The 22758-nt window shown below is 41.1% G+C and overlaps 1 protein-coding gene across 1 annotated transcript in view; it reads left to right on the plus strand.

Moving 5' to 3' along the window:
* ush2a (Usher syndrome 2A (autosomal recessive, mild)) overlaps positions 1–22758 on the plus strand; it is a 387029-nt gene that overhangs the window by 299500 nt on the left and 64771 nt on the right. Inside the window, exons 56-57 of the mRNA XM_037541699.1 lie at positions 13154–13261; positions 14959–15142. Of these exons, the coding sequence (XP_037397596.1) occupies positions 13154–13261; positions 14959–15142 (292 nt within the window). The remainder of the gene's footprint in view (positions 1–13153; positions 13262–14958; positions 15143–22758) is intronic.

Genomic DNA, 22758 nt, shown 5'->3' on the forward strand with positions numbered 1-22758 from the left:
GCCTGTATTTAGACTGGTCACAGCAGTGGGCACTCTTTCTAACTAGTGGGACCTTAGCTAGTGGTCTCCTGACTGATGACAGCAGCTGGAATGATGAATTAAGGTGGGCTCCTTGTAGATCTGGGTTGCCTTGTTGATTATGGATAGGAGGTATAAGTTCTGGACTGAGCTCCAATCATCTTACTGACCACCTGGGTCAGTTTATTTCTTTGCTTAATTGAGAGGTTCCTGTACCAAGACAGTACTGAACTGAGAACCTGTAGACCATGATCAGAGTGACTGGTCTCCCCTGCCGAGCTGGTCTGCCCTGGTATTCGCTCTAGGCTATTTCATTAGTTATACTGAGAAGCTATTACTGTAGTAACGTCAGCTTATTTAACGACTTATTTTATTTCAGGCCTCATTTCATAGGGTAATATTAGCAAACTTCAGCCAGTGAAACAGCATCCTTGAGCACCAGCGAGTCCGAGTCAAGCCTGCACTGTGGTGTGCGGCTCTGTTTGGGTCAGTAGCCAGTTACAGATCCACCATGGTGAGCAAAACTGTTACCATGCTGTCTAATGATAACCACATGTTAGGTAGATGGCTTTCCGCTTGCGAGTGATGCTTTGAAAATCATACACTGCGTTCTCTTATATGGTGACATTATAACCAAAATTAACTTTTTAATTATTTCCAGTTTTGAAAGTGTGCAGGACGAAACGGCACCAAATCAACGTACAAAATCAATTCTAGGAAAGTTGCAACTGTATGTGAAATGCAAATAAAAGGGAAAGTAACGATTTAAATCCATTTTGGCCTGTATTCAAATAAAAGCTTTGTAAATATTTTACCTTGTTTATTCTGAAATTGATGCCTGCAACACAAAGTTGGGTCAGGGACACGTTAGGACAGTCTGATGAATCAACTTTTGGCACTGTTTATGAAAATAATGGACATTGTGTTATTACAGGCCAAAGAAGTGAAGGAAATTGTTGCCAGTGTAAAGTTCAAAAGCAGCATCTGTCATTGTACGGAAGTGTATCAGTGGGTAACTTGCGAAGGTTACCTTAAAGCAATATACACTCTTTGAAGCAATGTGCTGCCTTTTAGTTGACGTCTTTTTCAGGGATGTCCATATTTATTTCAACATGATAGGCCTCATTCTGCGCGTTACAGCAACATGACCGCCTAATCAGAGAGTACGGGTGCTAGACTAGCCGTATTCTCTAAAACTGCTTTCTTTACATTCTGCTCCAGCTATTTTTGGAATTGGGTTTGTAAATACTTTGATACTTACCGTGGTTTTCTGTTCAGGTTTGTTAAAAATAAATATATAATTTATTTAATATAATAATAATCTATATGTGCAACATTTGAGGCCTTGGTGGCCTCAGGCAGTAGCCGGTGTCTACCACATTTAGTACTAAAAGGTAAAATAAAAAGTAGTAAACCTAGAAAAAGTCGTAAACCTAGACTGAATGTCTTTATTCTGCGTGCAGATGCCGGTAAGCTGGTTCAAACATGATGTGATCTGTTCCTGAAAACCACGGAGAGGGTGAGAGTGAGAGAGAGAGTGTGTAAGAGTGAGTGATGGGTCTGTCTGGCAGCAGAGAGCGGCCACTCCCTGGCCTTCACACCACCACCACCACCAGCAACAGCAGCAGTAACAGAGAGCAGCTACAGCGTCCCCTCCGCACCTCCACCCTTTATTTATGCATGCTGTTTTCTGGAAGCGGTCTAATGACTGAATTTACACCTGATTCCCGCAATGAGCGGGCTGCCCTGCCCATCACCCGCCAGGGCCCCCATGATTTGTGATGCTTCTTTTTATCTGCCTGCGAGCGGGGCTGCGTTCCTGGCCTCGAGCCATCCATCGCTGGGCCCGGGATCCACACAGGATGGGGATGGGGGTGGGGATGCGCCAGCGACTCACACCTCCCACACCGGCCCAGCGCATGGCAACGGACAGCTGCACAATAGCCAGCTCGCAGCACACACTGAGAGAGGGGTCTGCACTGAAAAATGAAGAAATATGTCATATTGGCCACTGTCCTCTGTGATAGTACTAGTAATAATAACAGAAGCACAAGTAGAAATATTACCAAAATAATAATAATAGTGGTAATTATAGAAGTATTGATAGTAGTAACTGTAGAAGTAGAATTTAAAAAACATTAGTAGTAATATTATAAAAGTATAATACATGTATTCATACTTGTAAAGATAACAGATGTAGCAGTAGTAGTAATAATAGTAATATTTTTATTAATAGCAGCAGTAAGCAGTATTAATTAGGAATAAAAGAAATAGTAGTACTATAATAGTAGAAGTATAAAATATTACTAGAGATATTAATAGCATATATATATATATATATGTGTGTGTGTGTGTGTGTGTGTGTGTGTCTGTGTGTGTATATATATGTGTGTATGTATGTATGTATATATATTTTCATCACTAGTGCTAATGGTGCTTCTGTTATTACTACTACTTCTGATTTTAGTAGTAATGATAGACGTCGTAGTGGTAATCTTTAAAGTATTAGTAGTAGAACTACAAATAACAAAAATGTATTATTATTAGTAGTAACACAAATAAATAGTAGAAATTACCAAAGTATTAGAAGCGGCAGTAATAACATAAGTAGAAAAGGTAGTGATAACAGCATTATTCTGATTAGACAGTGTACCATCATCATTAGTAGAAGTAGCAGTGATACTACTACTACTAACCATCACTACAGTTATCACTACAATTAGGAATACTTTTATTATTTTTATTACTACCAATAAAGGTATTCCTAATTGTAGTGATAACTGTAGCAGTAGTCATAAAGGAATTAGAAGCTGTAGTAGTAGTAGTAATAACAGAAGTAGTGGTAGTAATAATAGAAGTATTAAGTAGTAGTAGTAGTAGTAACAACAAAAATATTAGTACTTAAAATGCTTCTGTTATTACTATCGCTATTTCTACTACCTCTACTATACTGATATTAACATTACTACTCCATCACTACTACTAGTAATGTTTAGTAGTAATGATAGACATTTAGTAGTAATGATAGACGTAGTAGCAGCAGCAGTAGTAGTAAGTAAAGTAGTAGTAGTAGTAATAGCAAGCAGTAAAAGTAGTGATAACAATCATTCTGATCGTTCTGATTATTCAGGGTAGTATAACAACAACAACAACAACAACAACAACAACAATAATAATAATAATAATGATGAACACCATTGTATTAATTTACAGTTTATTTACACAATTTATGTAAATGGCTGCTATTCAAATAGCACATATGTGCTTTAAGTGTCTCTCTCTGGGGGAAATGTGATATGCATAATTCATGCAGCGCGAGAGAGAGAGAGGGAAAAAAAGCCGAACGCTAGTCGTTCCTCGCCTGCCGACACGATCAATGACATGATTATCAAATCTGAGCTGGGCACGTATTTTTTGGGAGCGTCTGATCTTCATACAGTCGCAGCTAATATGAATGAAAAGGCAGCGCAGGGAATGTCCTCGGAGAGCGCCGCAGCTCCGGGACCGATAAGCCCGCTCTCACTCAGAGGCAGCCGCTACAGAAGGCATCCACACGTCGTCCTCCGAGCACGCGGACTTCGCGGGACGTCGTCTGCGTCTATCCCGGGATCTTTCTGTAACGTTCCGCTTATTTAGCGAAAGTGTCCACCAGTGCTGCGGTCTGGTGTGAGTGTAGCAGGGTGAGATGGGACATGGGCAGGTGTGAGTGTGTGTTATGGTTTATTGTGTTGATGAACCAGAATACATGAACGTACGACGTAGTAAAGTAGACGAGGTGTGGGGCCTAAATGGAGGGAGGTGTAGCTGTCAGAAAACTCTTACTGAGGAAAAGACAATAAAAAGAAGGAAATATGCAAATCTAACCAACAAAGAAGCTGCTGGTGTTCTCGGAATAATTGACTGGATTTAGGATTACTTGGATTGTGTAGAGCAGAAAATGCAGTGACCTCAATTCTGTTTGAAGTGCAGTGACCTTCTGCAATTTTATCTACAGTAACCTCTACATGACTATGGAATATATGATTTAAATGACACAGAAAACAAAAGCCAAATTAACATTATAAAATATATATAATAAAAGTCCCCAGGCGTCGTGTCACTGGTGTTACTGCGTCTCTTATTCTGAAATAAAAGTCACGCCGATGACGTCACTCGACCTCCTTTGACCTGTTTTCTGAGGATCTATGGAGAAAAGCTCATGGTGAGTCCACTGTGTCTCTCAGTTCTCAGAGATCTTCTCATTCAGCTCATGATCTCATATGAAGCTTCTAGCTGACGTCACTGGCGTGACCGACTTTATTCTGAGGTCACTGTGAAAAAACAGAACACAAATGGATTAAATTCCATATTTTAGTGGACGTTCCCTGATTGACAGCGTGTGGTTTGATGTTCTGTGAAATGCATTGATCATTAAAAACGTCTCTGGTGTTTCCTTTATTATGAGGAACACCAGAGACGGTCAGTAACACCAGTGACTCCTATGGAGAGACAGGAAAGTGGACGTTTCTGTGAAACGACCCAAACATATATAAATGATCAGTGTTTATCAGTATTACGATTTCTATAGTGACTGCTGCTTATAAACCACCTGGAACGGAGATCGTTTAATTACAGATGTGGTGCAGCAGTGGATTTTTTTTTTGTGGGATCCCCTTTTGTTGCCATCCCCTGGCTTGTTCTCTCAAAGGTATCAAATCCCTCCCCATAGTCTTCAACAGCACTAAGCCACAGGCTGCCCTGTGTACGCTGGAGGGACTTCTGGAAAGCTCTGCGTCTTTGTAAATAAGCCTGAAACTGCAGGAGGGGCTTCCAAACCACTGCAGCTCCCCAGCAGCCCTCTGCTGAGTGAAGATATTTGGGCTTGGGGCCTCTCTGCGCTCCTCTAAAGGCCCAGTAGTTGGCAGAGGTGGCAGCGGGAGTGTGGCGAGCCAATCGGCTGCTGCTGGATCCTGGGCATGAATCAAGGGGGTGGGGGATCTGATGGCAGATTTGGCCGGCTGGCAGTGGCGCACGTTTTGGAATTGGCGAGTGGTGACGGCAGGCCTGGGCATTCTGCTGCTGTTGGAGTCCCAAGGTTTCCCTTTATGAAGAGCGTGAAGAGCTGCACCAAGGCTTTCGCTTCCCGCACCACATAGAGTCGCTAGTTCACCAGCCTGGCTTCTGCACAGCTACAGTAATGAGCAGAAGGCTGAGGTAGCTGTTAGCACAGAATTCCACTGATTTTTCTCAGTTTATTATTATTATTAATTCATATTACAGAAGCAAATCTTACCGTGATTTAAGAATCTTATCTTACAGCTTGTTTTGGTATCTCAAGTTAGGAAATCTTACTCGATTGAAGTCAACAGCCATCTGTTACCTAGCAACCGACCATACATAAACACATAATCGAGTTAGTTAGCCAGACGGTTAATGTTAGCTACCGTTACTGGTGTAAAGAAAGTCAAATTAAACCAAAACGTGACAAACTGAGAGTTAAGAATATTGTATCAGCGCCCCCTGCTGTTTATCAGAGCATCGCCGCTTTACAGTTTCAGTCTCCATTTCCCAAACGCTTCAGCCAAGCGCGCTGATGTTACTCCTCCTAATAAACAGACGCCCGTTCAGCTCCGCCTCCTCATTATTCACCACCATCACTGTAATACTCCATCATCTACATTAACACAGGATGGTGGTCAGAGGGGCGGTGGAGTTCGAGTCGGCAGCGTCTGAGATGTTTAAAACGCAGAGTTAGAAGAGAAAAACATCTCCCAGTGAAAGCCGCGTTTTACAGTAGGAATAAATGGAGCTCATTATGCTGGTAGTGAACTACGCTGCCTGTCACTGCATAAAACAATAGAAACAATAGATGCATACAGCTACGTACATTAAATTCTTTAAATATCTGGTTTTTATCACCACCACTGAGAACAGTTCCCACATTGTAATTGTTGTGATTCACACCAAACCTCTCTGAAGGTTTTATTTACGTATTACCAGTTAATTTATGCAGAAATCTATGGAATTTCCTCTTAAATCAGCAGTATTCTAATGTACAGTGTGGAGAGCATTTTAAACATGAACATCAACACATATGATCAAAGAGAGGGCAATCTTTAGTCATGTATAGATGTTTATAGTTTAGCTCTGTTTGTGGGTTAAGCAGCGACACAAACACAGTCGCACAGTGTGAGTCGCCTCTTGAAGCTAAAAACCTCTTTGACAACGACTCTCCGTCTCCCTTTTATTATTCTAATGAATAATGGCCCAATAAATGAAAGGCATCATTAGTTTTAGTTTTAAAGTGGCTCTCTGTCCCACAGGGATTAAAGAGAGGAAGACAAAAGAGAGGAGTGAGGTGCAGGTAGAGATGGATTCTTTGAAACTGGAGCTCAGCTGCTTGTGCGCTCTGTGGACCCACACTGCACTAAGCTTCAGGCACAAATTAGGCGCATTGTCATCGCGTATTATAGACAAAACCGCTGCGCAGAACTCCACGTTCAGTTTGTATGTCTTGAGCGTTTGAGGGAGGAGCCTTGAAAAACGTGGGAAGATTGCGCAGAAAGTCCACTCGATTTACGAAAGTTAGTTTGAGCTTCTTTGCCTTTCAAAGCAGGCCCTATTGTTCCGTCAGGGCCTCAAAAGACCTGTTGTTGAGGGACTTGCTCTAACAATTACGGCAGGCTTGGCAGGTAGAGGGAGACACAAGCCTCGAATACGTTAAAACTTAAAAATACCACCGTTTAATCTTTCAGAACTGGATTCGAGTGTGAGGTGTGGTGCAAAATACACCTTGGTGCAGCTGCAGTAAATGTGGAGGCAGTTTCACAAACTATTTCTAGGGGTTAACCGTGGCTATTACAGCTAGGGCTCAGTTCATGTTACAGGACGGCAGGGAGGCGGACCCGAGTGCGGAGAGGAAAACCTGTGGGAAAGGGTCTTAAATGAACTTGTTGAGGTGCTGGAGTGTGAATTGGGTGATTGTGCACGTTGGAGTTGAGGTGGGTCAGAGCCAGGCTTGAACCACCAATCAGTCCATCGGTTTCAAAGGAGTTACCGCTGCGCCACCGCAGGTGAAAACGGTAATAACACTTCAATGAATGGGGAATAAAAACGGCGGGAAAAGGGCAAACAAAGGGGACGCTGAAAGCAGCGCTCAAACGGAGGCGGAGATAGAAAAAAACCCTTCCTCTGTGATTCTGAGAGGAAGGTCAGCCTTATGTTTCACCTGTTTGTCTTTGTGGATCAAACACTGTTCGTATGGATTCGTTTCTTGATCAATCCTTCTTTTGGTCTTATAAGTAGTTTTGGGGCAATTTCTCTCTTCTTTCCTTTTAGTTTAAATACCCACCTGGGCTAAGGACTGTACCAGTAAAGGGCTGCTGTTTGCCTCAGCCTTAAGTAGAGGAGTCTAGAGGTGTGCCAGGTTGGACCTTATCAACCCAAGGGCTTCTGGGAATTGGAGTTCCCTAAGCTTGTGGTGCCTCGCTGCCATCACCCTCTGCTGGTGGCCAGCATCGCAGGCTGGGCACTTACAGATCAGGATACGAATGTCAAAAGCTGAGGGAAGAAACGCCTTCACGATATTAATCATTTCTGCTAGCATCCTGATAGGATTCTAGTGTATGTTAGCGCTAAGCTAACACAGAGGCACATTTTTTGGCCATTGGAGGTTAAACAAGGGCATCTGAAGCTGGAAAAGACATTAACACACACTGTCCTTCTAGCCTTTTTTTAAAGAGTCCTGCCTCAGAGCTGCCAGCATGCAGGCACTGGTCAGCCTACCACTCGCACTTGCAGTCAGTGACATATCTAGGACTTCCAGAAGAACTGGAACGGCCTTTTCCTCACAAAATGGTCCCACACACTGTAAATCAAACCCCGATTTGTCAGATTTTATTATGTTAATGGTTAATCTGACACAGGCCTTCAGTCCAGCTCCTGAAGCCCTTTCTAATGGGGGGCTAGTTTGGCTTAAAACCTCAGAGAAACAAATCCAGACATTCAGGCGGGTTTTCGAAGAATTGAACCCTTTTGTTTCCAACAAAAACGGCCTCAGCTGGAGTAAAACGACGCCCCTCTAAAATGTTTTAGTTCATGGCTCCATTATTAATTGAAATTAATCATTTTTTTATTGTTATTAAAAGTCTGCGCTTCTCAAGCGAGCAGTTAGTGGACAAGGCTATGCACAATTTGCATGATGAGCTGTTTAGGGCAGTCGTGGGCTGGAGGTTAGGGAACCAGCCCTGTGACCGGAAGGTCGCCGGTTCGATCCCCAGAGCCGACAGTCCATGACTGAGGTGTCATTGAGCAAGACACCTAACCCCCAACTGCTCCCCGGGCGCTGTGGATAGGGCTGCCCACCGCTCCGGGCAAGTGTGCTCACTGCCCCCTAGTGTGTGTGTTCACTACTGTGTATGTGGTGTTTCACTTCACGGATGGGTTAAATGCGGAGGTGGAATTTCCCAGTTTGTGGGACTAATAAAGTATCACTTTGCGGGATCATATTGCGATCGCATCACATCGTTTTGTGCTGTGTCTGCGTTTGTACGTAGAGTCAAATGCAAATGTTTGGTCAAATGAAAGGTTTTGTTGATTTTGTAAGTGAAGATAAGTTGGCGACACATCCACAAGCAGCAAGCACTACAACACAAAATCTGGCCTGTACCAAAAAAAAAAAAAGCACACTTCATATTTTATGTTATTGTTTGCACAATATGAATTATGTAAGTAAATAAATAAAACATAAAATAAAAAATGCCATATTTATTTTATATATTTAGGGATATTTTTCCTTATTTTCACTTGGAGAGTCAACAAAGCGTAATTTAACCAGTGGTGGTCAAACTTCTGTACACTGGGCCTTGAATGTCGTACAGCCCTGGTTATTCTGTCCACTAAACACCAGCGCGGGCGTTTCAGTGTAAAGGAGCTTAGAGGTTGGACTTCAAATGGAGCTTTCTGTTCATTTCAGTACAGAGCGCTGTGTGTGTGCGCCGACGATACAGTGCAGCATTTGCAAACAGAGTGTGCTGGTAGTAATTGACCTCAGCGTTGGAATAAGTTAACCTTGACTCAGGCACTCGCAGCATCTTCAGAGGAGGCACCATGAATTCAGTGAAAGTGCAGGCGCACAACAGCGCCCTTTGTTTAGGCTTAATTACCAAATTATCTGCCTGAAGATGAGAGGGAGAGAATTATTATGCCTTCAAGACATTCCCAGAGTCTTCCCTCTCCACACAGCCGGAGCGTATATGTGTGCTTTTTGCCTCAGAAGATACACAAATTAGCTGTGCTGAATTAACTCCAGAATCCCCAGTGAGAGTGAAATATGTATAACTCTTCATTAGCGCATATGATTTAATGCTCTCAATTATATAAATTATACTGCCATCCATGCATTTAATTGGACATTTGTAAATGAATTATTAATGCAGTAATGTATGGAGCTTTTTGCGCTTTTATTTTTGGGTTTCCTCCGAGATCACATCGTTTGTGAATTCTCAGCCGTAAGAGTCATGAATGCTTAATAATAATAATAATAATAATTATAATAATAATAATAACAACATTTGGTATGAGTCAAAGGTTTGGACACAACTCATATGCATCCTCACTTTTGCTGTGTTCCACATATTAGATTTACAGTGAAGACATCATAATAATAATAATAATAATAATAATAATAATAATAAATACCAAAAATTGTTAAACAAGCCAAACTGCCTTCTGTTTTCGTCTTTAATAACGAGTATGCTGAGTCCTGAAAACCACTTGCTTGGGGCATTTCAAATATGTACAGTTGTATGCAAAAGTTTGTGCACCCCTGGCCAAATGACGTTTTATTGATTTGTTTTATTTATTGATATTGAAAGTAAGTTAACACACCTCTGCACATTTTAATGCACAATTACTGTTTATTTGGTGAATTGAACATGGGGGGGGGCATAAAATGTGATCTGTGCAAAAGTTATGGCACATCCTGTACGTGCAGTGAAATTTGCGGAAGGATGTTATCAACAGAAAATCAACAGATATGTAATTTTGCCAGAGGTGTGTGTGTGTGTGTGTGTGTGTGTGTGTGTGTGTGTGATACAAAATGCACAAACGAGTTCTTATTAGTTATTAGCATTATGTGATAATTGATCATAACAAATTAGGAGATGTTAGAAATGTGTGTGCAGACAACATTGTGTAGCATTGTTAACTTGTAATGGAGGTCCAAGTCATTTTGATTCCTCTCAATTGGTCCACAATTAACACAGTAACACACAAACAAAAAAAATAAAAGAGTAAAATTTCCTTGACAGTGACGCTCCATGTGTGTATAAACACATTGGCTCCAAGGAAATATATATAATCACTCTTGACTGGTGGTATAAATAATACAAATAAAAATAATGGTAATACTACTACTAATAACAATGTTAGTATTGTAAATAATAAATTAATAAATAGGACGGATGCACTGTACATCAACAGCATCTAAACAGACGGATTATTGCTGCTGTGACAGAAATAAAAATGCCTATATTAATGTTAAACCTTCAGAGTGGGAGTGTGGGGAGTGTCCGGTTTGCTGTATGACTGTACAAGAACCCTACAGTACAGTAGAGTGATACTTGTTCTGTATTCTAGATAATATGATCTGTTTGCCATGGCTTTGCTCTAAATAGCCCAGAAACCTATTAGCAGTGTAGAGCTACTCCTGCTCCGATTACGGCTCCACACTGACGCTGTCAAACATTCCCACACAGGCTGCGATTCAAATGTGCTGGTATTTTGCAAATGAAACCACCAATCCGGATGATTTAGTGCCGCACACGCTGCAGCGCTCAGAGTCGGCTCCCTCCCTCTCGGCCTGTCCCGGGCCGCTGTTTCTCTGGCGTGGACGAGGGCACGGAGTGACCGTGTTGTGACACGAGAGAGGAATCTCGGCTTTCTCTAATCAGAGCGTGTGTGGGGTGGGGGGGGCAGCGAGGAGGGTAACCTGATCCTGTAAAAAGGCGTCGGGGGTAACCTCCAAAGCTCCACCGTCACGTGGTACCCGCATATCGCTCCATAATCCCCCCCGGGGCCGGGCGGTGGGGGTGGGAGAAGGAAAAAAATAGTAATTGTAGACAGGAAGTCATCACTTAATTATTTAGAGGCATTATCGGTGAGGCAGGGAAGGCGAGGCGAAGCGTCCCGGCTCATCCTCCTTCAGTCCGATACCTTCGGGGAGAGGAGGCGAGCAGCCATCATCTTCTCATATTCTCTAATGCAAACAGTAAATGGCAGCTTGTCAATAAAAGACCTTTTTATGTCATTTATTACCCCACACTTCCTCATCGCGCTGTTCAGAGCAATTTGGGTGACAGTTACGGCATTGTTTCACTTTGCGTTAGCCACGCACTACAAATGGGCTGGCGTCGGCGCGCAGGGGCGAGCGCTGAAATGATTGAAGTTCCCTCTCTCTCTTTTTTTTGACACCCCTCTTTTATATATTTATTTATTTACCTTGCCACTTTTCATTGAAGTTGCATATTTCTTAACCAGACTTAGAGTGCCCCCTTGAGTTAATAGAAGAATGTAGTCATTTTTTATTAGATATTTGGATGGCGTTTGTGTTTTAATGCCGCTTTGAAACTGTCGTATCCATATTTTTCTTAAAACCTCTTAAACTAAAGATGTGGCCGGTGTATCAATTAGATCAACATGAATAGAGTTTGAATAGATTTTTAGGTGCTGATAAATCTCACACTTTCTTTTAATTGCTTAGCTCATGCATAAGATCTTTCCGAGATGAGGAAAGGGGTTAAAATACGTGACCTGAGAACGGCTCAACATCACGGCACATTATGTTGCGTTAAGGTTATTTACCATGCCGCGGCGTGCGCGCAGACGTGGCCCGCATGGCGATGGTGAAGCCGAGCTCTAAAGGCTCCGTTCAGCGGCTGTCCCCTCACATTTAGTATGCTCCACAGAATTCTTTACTTAACCCAAACACGGAGCAGCGTTCTGAAAACATTGATCTGTGTTTGGGTTAAATGACGGAGGTTGGACGGCATACTAACCAGGTGCCGGCGCTCTTAGTGGCACCGCAGAGTCAAATTTAGGGCTTAGACTTCTTTTTGGGTTTGCTTTACATTTTTAGCTTTATGAGACAAAGACTTTGTTCAGTCTTCAACATTCCTGAGTTAGCCTCTGTGTGAAGACGTTTTTGTGCGAAAATGTGTAACAAATAAATAAATAAAGTAAAACAAGGAGAAAGTTCTGCACATGCTTAAACGAAGGAGTGTATTTATTAATGGCACAGGGAAAAAAGCCCAGAACACCGTCCTCCTACGCCAGCCTAGTAAACAGTGCTGCTGATTATATGAAACCACCACTTTTGATGGGTCACAGTTACCAACAGGCCAGTCATCGCCCATGTACAGTAGAAATCAACATCAAACAGACCAATATTCACTATTAAATTACTATTAAATATTATTTTTACCACCTACAAAATTTGGGTTTGCCTCGTTACTTGGGGGGGAAACTAAACGTCAACTAAAAGGAAGGATTTGTGAACATTAGTGTGCGATTAGAAACAGTGAGCTTTGTCTCCAGTAGCCAGACACGTTAATATATTTTAATAAATCAGGCCAGTTTTAATGAAGCGGGACAAATGATGAATCTGTCGCCAAATATTTTGATTTCTATTTTTACATTTGATTCAGTGACGCATGTATGTTTACATTCACTTTCATTCGTACGATGTTTGATTCTCCTTGGTAGCTTTGATTCACAAGTACAAGGGGGGTCATATATTTAGTATGTAGGTGGCTACAATGGCATCAACAAGCCGAGGACGGCCGTTTTCCCTGTGAGCTCTGTCAGTCGTTCTAATGTGATATAGTAAAATAATAATCACAGAATGCTGTTCAACCTATTATATATTTGCAATAAGGAGGACGTTGCGCTGATTGGTTGCAGTTTGTGCTGCATGTATATGTAATTTACCATTACATTATGTTCCATCATCCATATACATCAGCAAGCCTGCCCAGATCTGTGAATCTGTTTGGTCATTAACATCATGTTACGTCACACTGGGAGAGAACGGATCCGTTCATTAGTATCTTTCGTTCTAATCGGGTCCTGTGTGTTTGTGTCTGTGCTGCTTTTGCAGGGCTGCAGCCTCACACTGACTACAGCTTCCTGCTCACGGCCTGCACAGCGGCCGGCTGTGGAGCAAGCCAGCCATCTATGGGCCGTACGCTGCAAGACGCGCCGGCAGGTCAGTGCATGCGCTGTGCTTTCTCTCTCATAGACGTGCACGGTGTTGCGTCATGCTTACCGCCTCCCCGTCGGCCTTATTCTCTACCTGCACTCTCATGGACAGTCGTCGGAAACGTGGAAGCATCAGTTTTATAAATTGGGGAAAAAATTGAACATTAAAACGCAGCCTTTGCTGAAGTTATTGCACATTTTATACAGTTTTATTTAAACAAATGAAATTTAAACAAGTGTTTAAATTTATAATAAAATATTTATAATAAAAATATGCACTAAAATTAGCAGAAAGGTGTCGTGTTTCAGTTGGTTCCCTGCAGAAGATGTTTTATTCATTTATCGTTTATTTCCACTTTCAGATGCTTTACTGTGGCAGGGATTACGCTTTTTTAATGAGATTAAGCTTCGCACTTCCCCAAACCTCACAGTTTATTTTATTTCTTCATGGAAAAAATAACCTCGCAGTGCCTGTAGGCATATATACTGGACATTATCTGTGTCCCAGTGTTTTGTAAGTTGGATGGGACAAAATGAACCAACAAAACAGGATTTAAAAGGTGCAGAAGAGGGTTCTTTAAGAGATACCACAGCTCAGGTTCTCAAGGAGATTGAAGAACCTTTCGCATTCCGGCACATTTTTCAGAATTTCTGCGCGATTCATTTCTTGAGTGGTGAAAAAAGGTTTGGAGTGAAACGGAACATTAGAGAGAATATTTACAGCTTACAGTGGTGCTGATGGGAACCAGGGGTCCTGAAGTCGAAACCAATGGTGAATCTGAAAGAGTGAGGAATGTGTCCGTCAGGGAGCTTTTAGAGGCTTTCGGTAATTATTAAATCAGCAAGTTTCTCTAAATTGTTCATAAACCTGCTTTATGATTTTTAAACTTGAGTAACTAAACGGTGCCATACCACAGAACCCACCCGTCCCACCCACCCTCCAGACCTACATCAATAAGACAAAGCTGTGTAGGTTCTTTACAGCTTTTATAAAGATCTGAGATATTCTAACTTAAAATAAACGCATATCATTTTATGCCAATCCTATAAAATCTCTGTACAGATCCTTGAATTGAGCATCTCATCTTCTCCAACTTGAGATACTGCATAGCCTCTTTGGTCCACTGAGAATAATTAGGGGGAAGAGGCACTTTATGTTGCATTTATGGTTATTTAGTTGGGCGTCTGGTGGCGCATCACCAAATAATGCAGCATAAGGAGAGTAGCTTATTGGGTTTTCCAGAATTTTTGAGAGAGTATAAAAATAAATTTCCTACAGTGATGTAATCGTGAGCACGTCCAGAGATGTTTACATGTTTTTAAATGGATTTTCAGACTTATACATCATTTTACAAAGAACCTTTCAATGAATGGTTCTTTAGGGAACCAGAAGCACCCAAATGTTGCCCAAAGAACTCTTTCTGGCACTTTTATTCTGAAGACTTTGAACGTGTTTTCACCGCTGATGAAAATAAAGTATTTAAAAAGAAGCAGAGGAGAAATGAGATCAGCTGCCTGTCCTACAGTTACTGTGGCTCTCAGGGTTTACGCTGAAGACGTGCAGAAGTGCTAACGATGCCTGTGATCATCTCAGAAAAGTGCATCGTGACCAAATTGGTGTTAATATATCATCATATTGTACAGCTCTTATTGCTGTGTTTTAGCTGAACTGTGTAACACAGGCCGGTCTCTCTCTCTCTGTAGGTGTCTGGGCGGTACCCAGGCACGTATTGGAGAACAGCACAGCTGTGGAGCTCTACTGGAGCGAACCACTTGAGCCCAATGGTCTGCTGACCCGTTACCGCCTCCTGCGGGACAGAGAAATGGTCTTCAGCGGCGGTCCAGAAGAAACCAGCTACACGGATGCTGGCCTGCAGCCCAACACCAGGTCCTGTCTGCCGCCCATCTTTAGCGAGCTGTTAGCAGTTGATTATCGATGACACCTAATCCTCCATGTGTCTTACAGAATCTTTCCGCTCCCCTCCCCACAAAAAAAAGTTCTGGACAATAAGCAGCAGCGCTGGTATCGATCCAGTGCCCAGGCTAGAGCGAGACTGGAGAGGTGTAGTTGAGTGATTCATGCCATCATGGATCCTACATGCCAGGGGTCTTTAATTAAAATCCAATAAGGTCCAGTTAGAGAGAATCTCCTCAATCGAAGGTCCAGAACATCATAACGTCTGACCTGCATCGTGAATCAGAGCCATGTACTGTTTACTGAAGTAACCGAGTAGGAATATCAGCATCTTATACAGTCGACAGCTGAATATCAGATCAAATAAAGTCCAGTTCGGTCAGATTTCATCAACATTTACTGAACATCAGATCAAATAAAGTCCAGTTCGGTCAGATTTCACCAACATTTACTGAACATCAGATCAAATAAAGTCCAGTTCGGTCAGATTTCACCAACATTTACTGAACATCAGGTCAAATAAAGTCCAGTTCGGTCAGATTTCACCAACATTTACTGAACATCAGATCAAATAAAGTCCAGTTCGGTCAGATTTCAACAACATTTACTGAACATCAGATCAAATAAAGTCCAGTTCGGTCAGATTTCAACAACATTTACTGAACATCAGATCAAATAAAGTCCAGTTCGGTCAGATTTCACCAACATTTACTGAACATCAGATCAAATAAAGTCCAGTTCGGTCAGATTTCACCAACATTTACTGAACATCAGATCAAATAAAGTCCAGTTCGGTCAGATTTCATCAACATTTACTGAACATCAGATCAAATAAAGTCCAGTTCGGTCAGATTTCAACAACATTTACTGAACATCAGATCAAATAAAGTTCAGTTCGGTCAGATTTCATCAACATTTACTGAACATCAGATCAAATAAAGTCCAGTTCGGTCAGATTTCAACAACATTTACTGAACATCAGATCAAATAAAGTCCAGTTCGGTCAGATTTCACCAACATTTACTGAACATCAGATCAAATAAAGTCCAGTTCGGTCAGATTTCACCAACATTTACTGAACATCAGATCAAATAAAGTCCAGTTCGGTCAGATTTCAACAACATTTACTAAACATCAGATCAAATAAAGTCCAGTTCGGTCAGATTTCAACATCATTTACTGAACATCAGATCAAATAAAGTCCAGTTCGGTCAGATTTCAACATCATTTACTGAACATCAGATCAAATAAAGTCCAGTTCGGTCAGATTTCACCAACTTTTACTGAACATCAGATCAAATAAAGTCCAGTTCGGTCAGATTTCACCAACTTTTACTGAACATCAGATCAAATAAAGTCCAGTTCGGTCAGATTTCACCAACTTTTACTGAACATCAGATCAAATAAAGTCCAGTTCGGTCAGATTTCACCAACATTTACTGAACGTCAGATCAAATAAAGTCCAGTTCGGTCAGATTTCACCAACATTTACTGAACGTCAGATCAAATAAAGTCCAGTTCGGTCAGATTTCACCAACATTTACTGAACATCAGATCAAATAAAGTCCAGTTCGGTCAGATTTCAACAACATTTACTGAACATCAGATCAAATAAAGTCCAGTTCGGTCAGATTTCAACAACATTTACTGAACATCAGATCAAATAAAGTCCAGTTCGGTCAGATTTCAACAACATTTACTGAACATCAGATCAAATAAAGTCCACTTGGGTCAGATTTCAACAACATTTACTGTCAGTTTCCTCTTTTTAGATCACGTCATGTGGAATAACTTCCCTCTGACTCACTTTCTTCTCTGACTGCTGTTTCTCTCCTCATCCCTCCCCTGTGTGGCGTCACTCACTCGAGTCTCAGAGCTCATCGTAATGCTCAGATCTGATTGGCTGAGCAGCATCACGTGTGATATTTACAGCGCATGTTATTGGTCTGAGAGTCTCTAGGCCGCTAAACCGGCACCGTAAAGGCTAGAAAGGATACTCTGATTATAACCGGACCACCCCGTCCAAATTAAATAATTCACCACAGTTTATCGGTTAAAGGTCCAGGTCTGTGTAGGACAGCGTCTAGCTACATGGTATAAAATAAATTGGGTATATAAAACATGCATCATGAAAACATCATTTATTTTATACCATGTGGGATCTAAGAATCACCAAAGGAAAGACGTCTGGTTACATCGAGTTACATTGCGAGTAAACTACTTCTGTAACATTAACATAAACATATAAATTAATAACTCAGCTGAATAGTTTGGATAATATATTTATTGTTTTGATAATTTATTTATTTCCCAAATTAGCCTTATTGATTTTTGTCTAGGAAGAGCACTAGTTCCGTCAAATTAAGGGTAAAATTACTGGCCAATGAGCCACAAATAGCCCAGTTTGCTTTAAAACGGGTAGATTGGTAGAAACAGGTGGATTTGGCTGGTTACCCAACGTAAGATACATAAAATTAGCTTAGGCTCATGCTTACTTTGCTAAGAGCAAGAAATGCAGCATGAACTCACATAACTAACCCAGCTGTTTGTCTAATTTAGACCAGTAGTTAAATCTGCCTTAGTCGATTCATGTGTGACGTTGCGGTAAAAACGGTTTGTCAGAATATGAAATAAACGCAATTATCAAACAAATCAACAAGACAGCTGTCAGAGCTTCACTCACTGCTGTCACAGTAAGAGTTCACTCTTAATACTAATACTAAAACTAAAACTCTTGCCTCTTACTGCTTACTTCTGCCAAGAAAGGTAGTATATGAACACTGATTATTATTGTTGGTTTTGTTGGTAGTGGTGGTTTGTACTGGCAGAAGAATCACTAATAAACAGACTTTTTTGCTTGGGATTCCTGATATAGGCCAAAAAAACGATTTAATTTAATCACAATTTGAAGATGTGCAAATCACAAGAGCTGCACAGTTGAGCTTTAATTATATCCTAAATTATTTGCAGTTTTACAGGAAATGTAACCTAATACCACTGAGCTTCTGAACCGGCATTCAGGAACACTACATTCAGCATTGATGCTCGGGGAAAAAGTGGGTGTTGGTTTTCCTGGAGTTAAAAAAAGATTGAAATATATTGAAAAATAGTCGCATGCAAATTGCGACTAAAATATTGGTCAGAAAAATTGCAGATAGACCACAAAACATCTATTTGTAGAAAAGAAGAGGAACATGAGAACTCACGCAAGATAATAGGGCAGCATAAGTCTGGGGAGCTCTATTGATGCTGGTTATTTTCAGCTTTTATTAGCATTTTAGGATTTTGGTAATTTGACAGTTGAAGTATAGCCCAATCCAAATATCTGATTTTTCATGTGTGTGATCAAAAATGCATCTTGAAGCCACTCTCTAATCGTAAAACACACACATTGTATGCTGTTGGATTGTTTTGTTTATGCAATATAGCGAGTAAATATTTGAAAAGGCTGGCTGTGTCGAATAAGCAGCTTAAGATACAATATAAATCTGTTTGTTTTCATTATGTTATCTGCAGGGAGAGATGAGAAAATGCTCAAGTTGTCATTCAGAGCTTCGCTGGTGATGCTCTCATGCGTTTATTTGTTTATTTATTTATTTATTTATTTATTTCCCTGCCCATCCATGTCGACAGCACAGATTCGAGCTGTCAAAGCAATCAGTGCACTCTGATTGGACAGTTTGGATGGGCCACCAACCACCCAGCCCCCTCTTTTCCCACCGGTTTGTTTATATTGTGGCTTTAAAGAGAGCATGAAGCATGACGTTTAATTTGCCGTAATTCCAGACGACCTGCCAGAAGGCATTCCCCTCTCAGCTTTTGGCCCCTTTTCTCCTTCTTTGTCCAATTTAGCTGTGCAAGGAGCGCTACAAAGGCTGGCGGCCGCTTCATTATCCAGCGGGGCTACAGGGGGACGCACGAGACGGCTAACCGAGGGGCCGCGCTCATCGATTATTTATGACAATGTTGATTAGCTGTCACATACCTCACTGCGGTAGAAAGTGTGTCTGATGAGTGAAATATTAAGTCCCAGCCCCCATCATCACCACCACCTCCTCTGGGAGAACCTGGCCATACGCTGCTTCTTCTAATGCAGAAAGTCAGAAACCACCTTTAATTTATTCCGTTTCCAGTCAGAACAGCGTTAAGATCAAACGATTTATTTTTCAGCCCAGGAAACGGATATTTAGCAGAAAATTCCGACCAAATATAGTCACATTTTTTCAGTATTTAGGGTGTCCGTCCTTTGTCTTTATTCCAGCTGCTGTTCTTTTTAGGAGACTCGCTTTCAGTTTTCCAACTTTCCACGCATCCGAAGTTCTGTCTGAGAGGTTGGCTGCATTTCCTGTTCTTTAAGATCCAAGTTTTCCCAAACACATTCAGTGACGCTGGGGTCTGGACTTTGTGGTGGTCGGTCCTTTGTTCTGAGATCACCAGCAACTTTTTGGTTTGCAAACATTTTTCTTCTTGGCAGCGACGCATCTTTTCAACTCTCTAGAGTCCCTCACCTGCACGCTCAAACATCAGGGTGATCTGGAGGGACACCAGAGGAAAACCCCTCTGCTTCTCTAAAGAACCTTTAAACAAATCATTTCTGACAGTGTGAAGAATCTTTTTGGTTTAATTAACTCTCCTTTGATCATTAAAATCAAAAGCAGTTAAAAAACACTGTGACAGTGGAAAGGAATGGTAGAGTAACACAGGAATTACACCGAATACAGTTACACATATATCAATTAGACAGATACAGACCACATACTACAGTTTACTTGCAGCAGTCTGCAGTTATCAAGACTTCTTGCAGTTTGCAAATATATTATATTTCCAAAAATATTCACTCCCCCATCCAAATCATTGAATTCAGGTGTTCCAGTCACTTCCATGGCCACAGGTGTATAAAGCCGAGCCCCTCGGCCTGCAGACTGCTTCTACAGACATTAGTGAAAGAATGGGTCGCTCTCAGGAGCTCAGTGAATTCCAGCGTGGTGCCGTGATCGGACGCCACCTGTGCAGCAAGTCCAGTCGGGAAATTTCCTCACTACTAAATATTCCACAGTCGACTGTCAGTGGGATTATAACAAAGTGGAAGCGATTGGGAACGACAGCAACTCAGCCACGAAGTGGTCGGCCACGTAAAATGACAGAGCGGTCAGCGGATGCTGAGGGGCATAGTGCGGAGAGGTCACCGACTTTCTGCAGAGTCCATCACTACAGACCTCCAAACTTCATGTGGCCTTCAGATCAGCTCAAGAACAGCGTAGAGTTCTTCTCACAGTGGAAGGTGGACAGGAACCCTGGAGCTTGATGTTTTGCTCTTTGATGAAAACTTTGAGTGCTCTTTATCTGATGGTGACAGTTTCGCTGGTCTGCCAGATCCATGGTTGTAAGGAATCCCATTTTCTCTGTATTTTAATCATTTTTTCAACTCCATATTTGGAAACTCCTGATTTTTCCACGTATTTTTCTTTGACATTCGTCTTCCTTATTCAGGTGGATTATCTTATATCTTCTCAAATCTTCTCAGAAATATCTGGTCATTTTGACTAGGTGCTGGATTAATGAAGAGACGGGATTATATATCAGAATCAGCATCGAGCTTTGTTGGCCAGTGTTTTATCAGCTTACACATACAAGGAATTTGGTTTTGCTTACAGGAGCTCACAGTGCACAGGATCCAGCAGACACTTACAAGTAGTGAATAAAATAATATATAATAAAAAATAAAATAAAACATGCGTTCCTACCATCGCTCACTCATACACACACAGTCATGCCTGCAAACCTTACACTGTGCAAAGTAAATGCTAACTTTACAGGAGAGGGATAAAACCTACTTTACTTTTAATGCAAGTCAATGGAACCAGACGTCTTTCCGAGTCATTTTGGGCCGTTTCTTTTGGTCCATTCATCATGAAATTTACACACGATGTAAAGGACAATATGTATTTTTAAATTACGTTAAAAAGTGAAAAACGACAGAAATGGACATACGAGGATTTCTTAGGTTAATAATATATAATATATCAGTTATACACCTACACACCTACAGTTCATTCACAGCCGTGTAGTTCGTCGAGACATTTTGTGCCTTCAGTTTTTCGAAAGTGTGTGTAAAACGTGTCGGGTGACAAATCTGCAGCGCTAATGCATTTTACTGCCAGTGATGAGAGCAGTATATGATGGCTGATGGGCTTATTTTAAAGGGATAGCGCTGGAACAATAGTTAATGCGGAGGTATTAATGGCTGTGTATGGAGTTTATGGCAAATTAAAAGCCTCGAATGTTCAACATGACCCACTTCCATTGCCAATGCAGACCTCTGCACTGACACCTCGTGCTGTTTAAAAGCTAAATCTATCTTGTGAAGTCATGTATGTCTTAAAAGAGCTTTCCTGCAGGCATTTTTATACCCTGCACCAAGCATTAACGTGCAGACAACCGCCCCCCCCCCCCACACACACACACACCCTCACCTTCCCATTCATATGCATGTCTGTGTGGAGTATCTATCAGGCCTTTGAAAGATCACGGCGGAGGCACTGATCAGCATTGCATTAACACTGTCATCTGTTTAATGGCATCACCCTTTATCGATCCACTGGGAAGCTTTAGGCTGCACTGTTGAAGTGAAATTAACAGCAAGCATTTCCATTAGAGTATTCGGAGTATTTTAGGCATGGAAGATGTATCTTCATATTAAAAATGGCAAAAATCCATATAGCAGGTTGAGAAAATGCGCTTTAGGTTTCTAAATGGCTTCTAAAAACCTTTAACTCTAAAGGTTAAAATGTTGCCTTCAGGTAACAAAACTTTTCCTCACTTTACAGTGATGTGATGTGTATTTAATGGGAATGAAAGGGTTAAAAATGAGGGGAATGAAGGTTTATAATAATAATAAACCAGTAAAAAGCTTTCGACGCAGTCAGGATTATATAAGCAAATTGAATGCTGTGTAATTATCTATGTTGCCTAGAAGCAACGCTGTGCAGCAGTTAAAGGGATGAAGTCAGTAGCGAGTTATTTATTTATTTTATTTTATTTTATTTTATTTTATTGTGTTTTTCTTTATTTAGGGAATCTTATTTTGTTTGTGCAATATTAGTGGCTAGAAGCCCATTTCGGTCAATTATGTTCTGTAGCAGTCAGCTGACCAGTGCCATTAAATTCACTTAATTATTTTTGTTGGCCTGATTTTAATTGTGGTTTTAGATGAATGTTCCGTGTGCAAGAAGTCGAAACGTTGCTTTGTAAAATTTCAGGGTTTTATTTGAGAACGACATGAAATAGAACGGATCTTTTTTGAGCATTCATAATATTCAAATAATATTCAGAGCTTATGTGGTTCATCTCTAACAGCAAATGATGTAGATACTCCGTTTTCCTCCAGAGATTTAGATGGAAAATCCCTCTTTTTATACGACAGTCTATAAAGTTTATTTATACTGTCGTTCAATGTTGCCTCAAGGAAACATACTCCAAAGTTTTTACCGTTTTTGTTGTTTTAATTGATTGATTTTAATAATCAATAAGTGCATTTTATGCAGGAAAATCCAACATTGATTTAAAACTTTGCTGTCATTGTGCAAGCA

This window comes from Pygocentrus nattereri, chromosome 10 (genome assembly GCF_015220715.1).
Source record: "Pygocentrus nattereri isolate fPygNat1 chromosome 10, fPygNat1.pri, whole genome shotgun sequence".
Taxonomy (NCBI): Eukaryota; Metazoa; Chordata; class Actinopteri; order Characiformes; family Serrasalmidae; genus Pygocentrus; species Pygocentrus nattereri.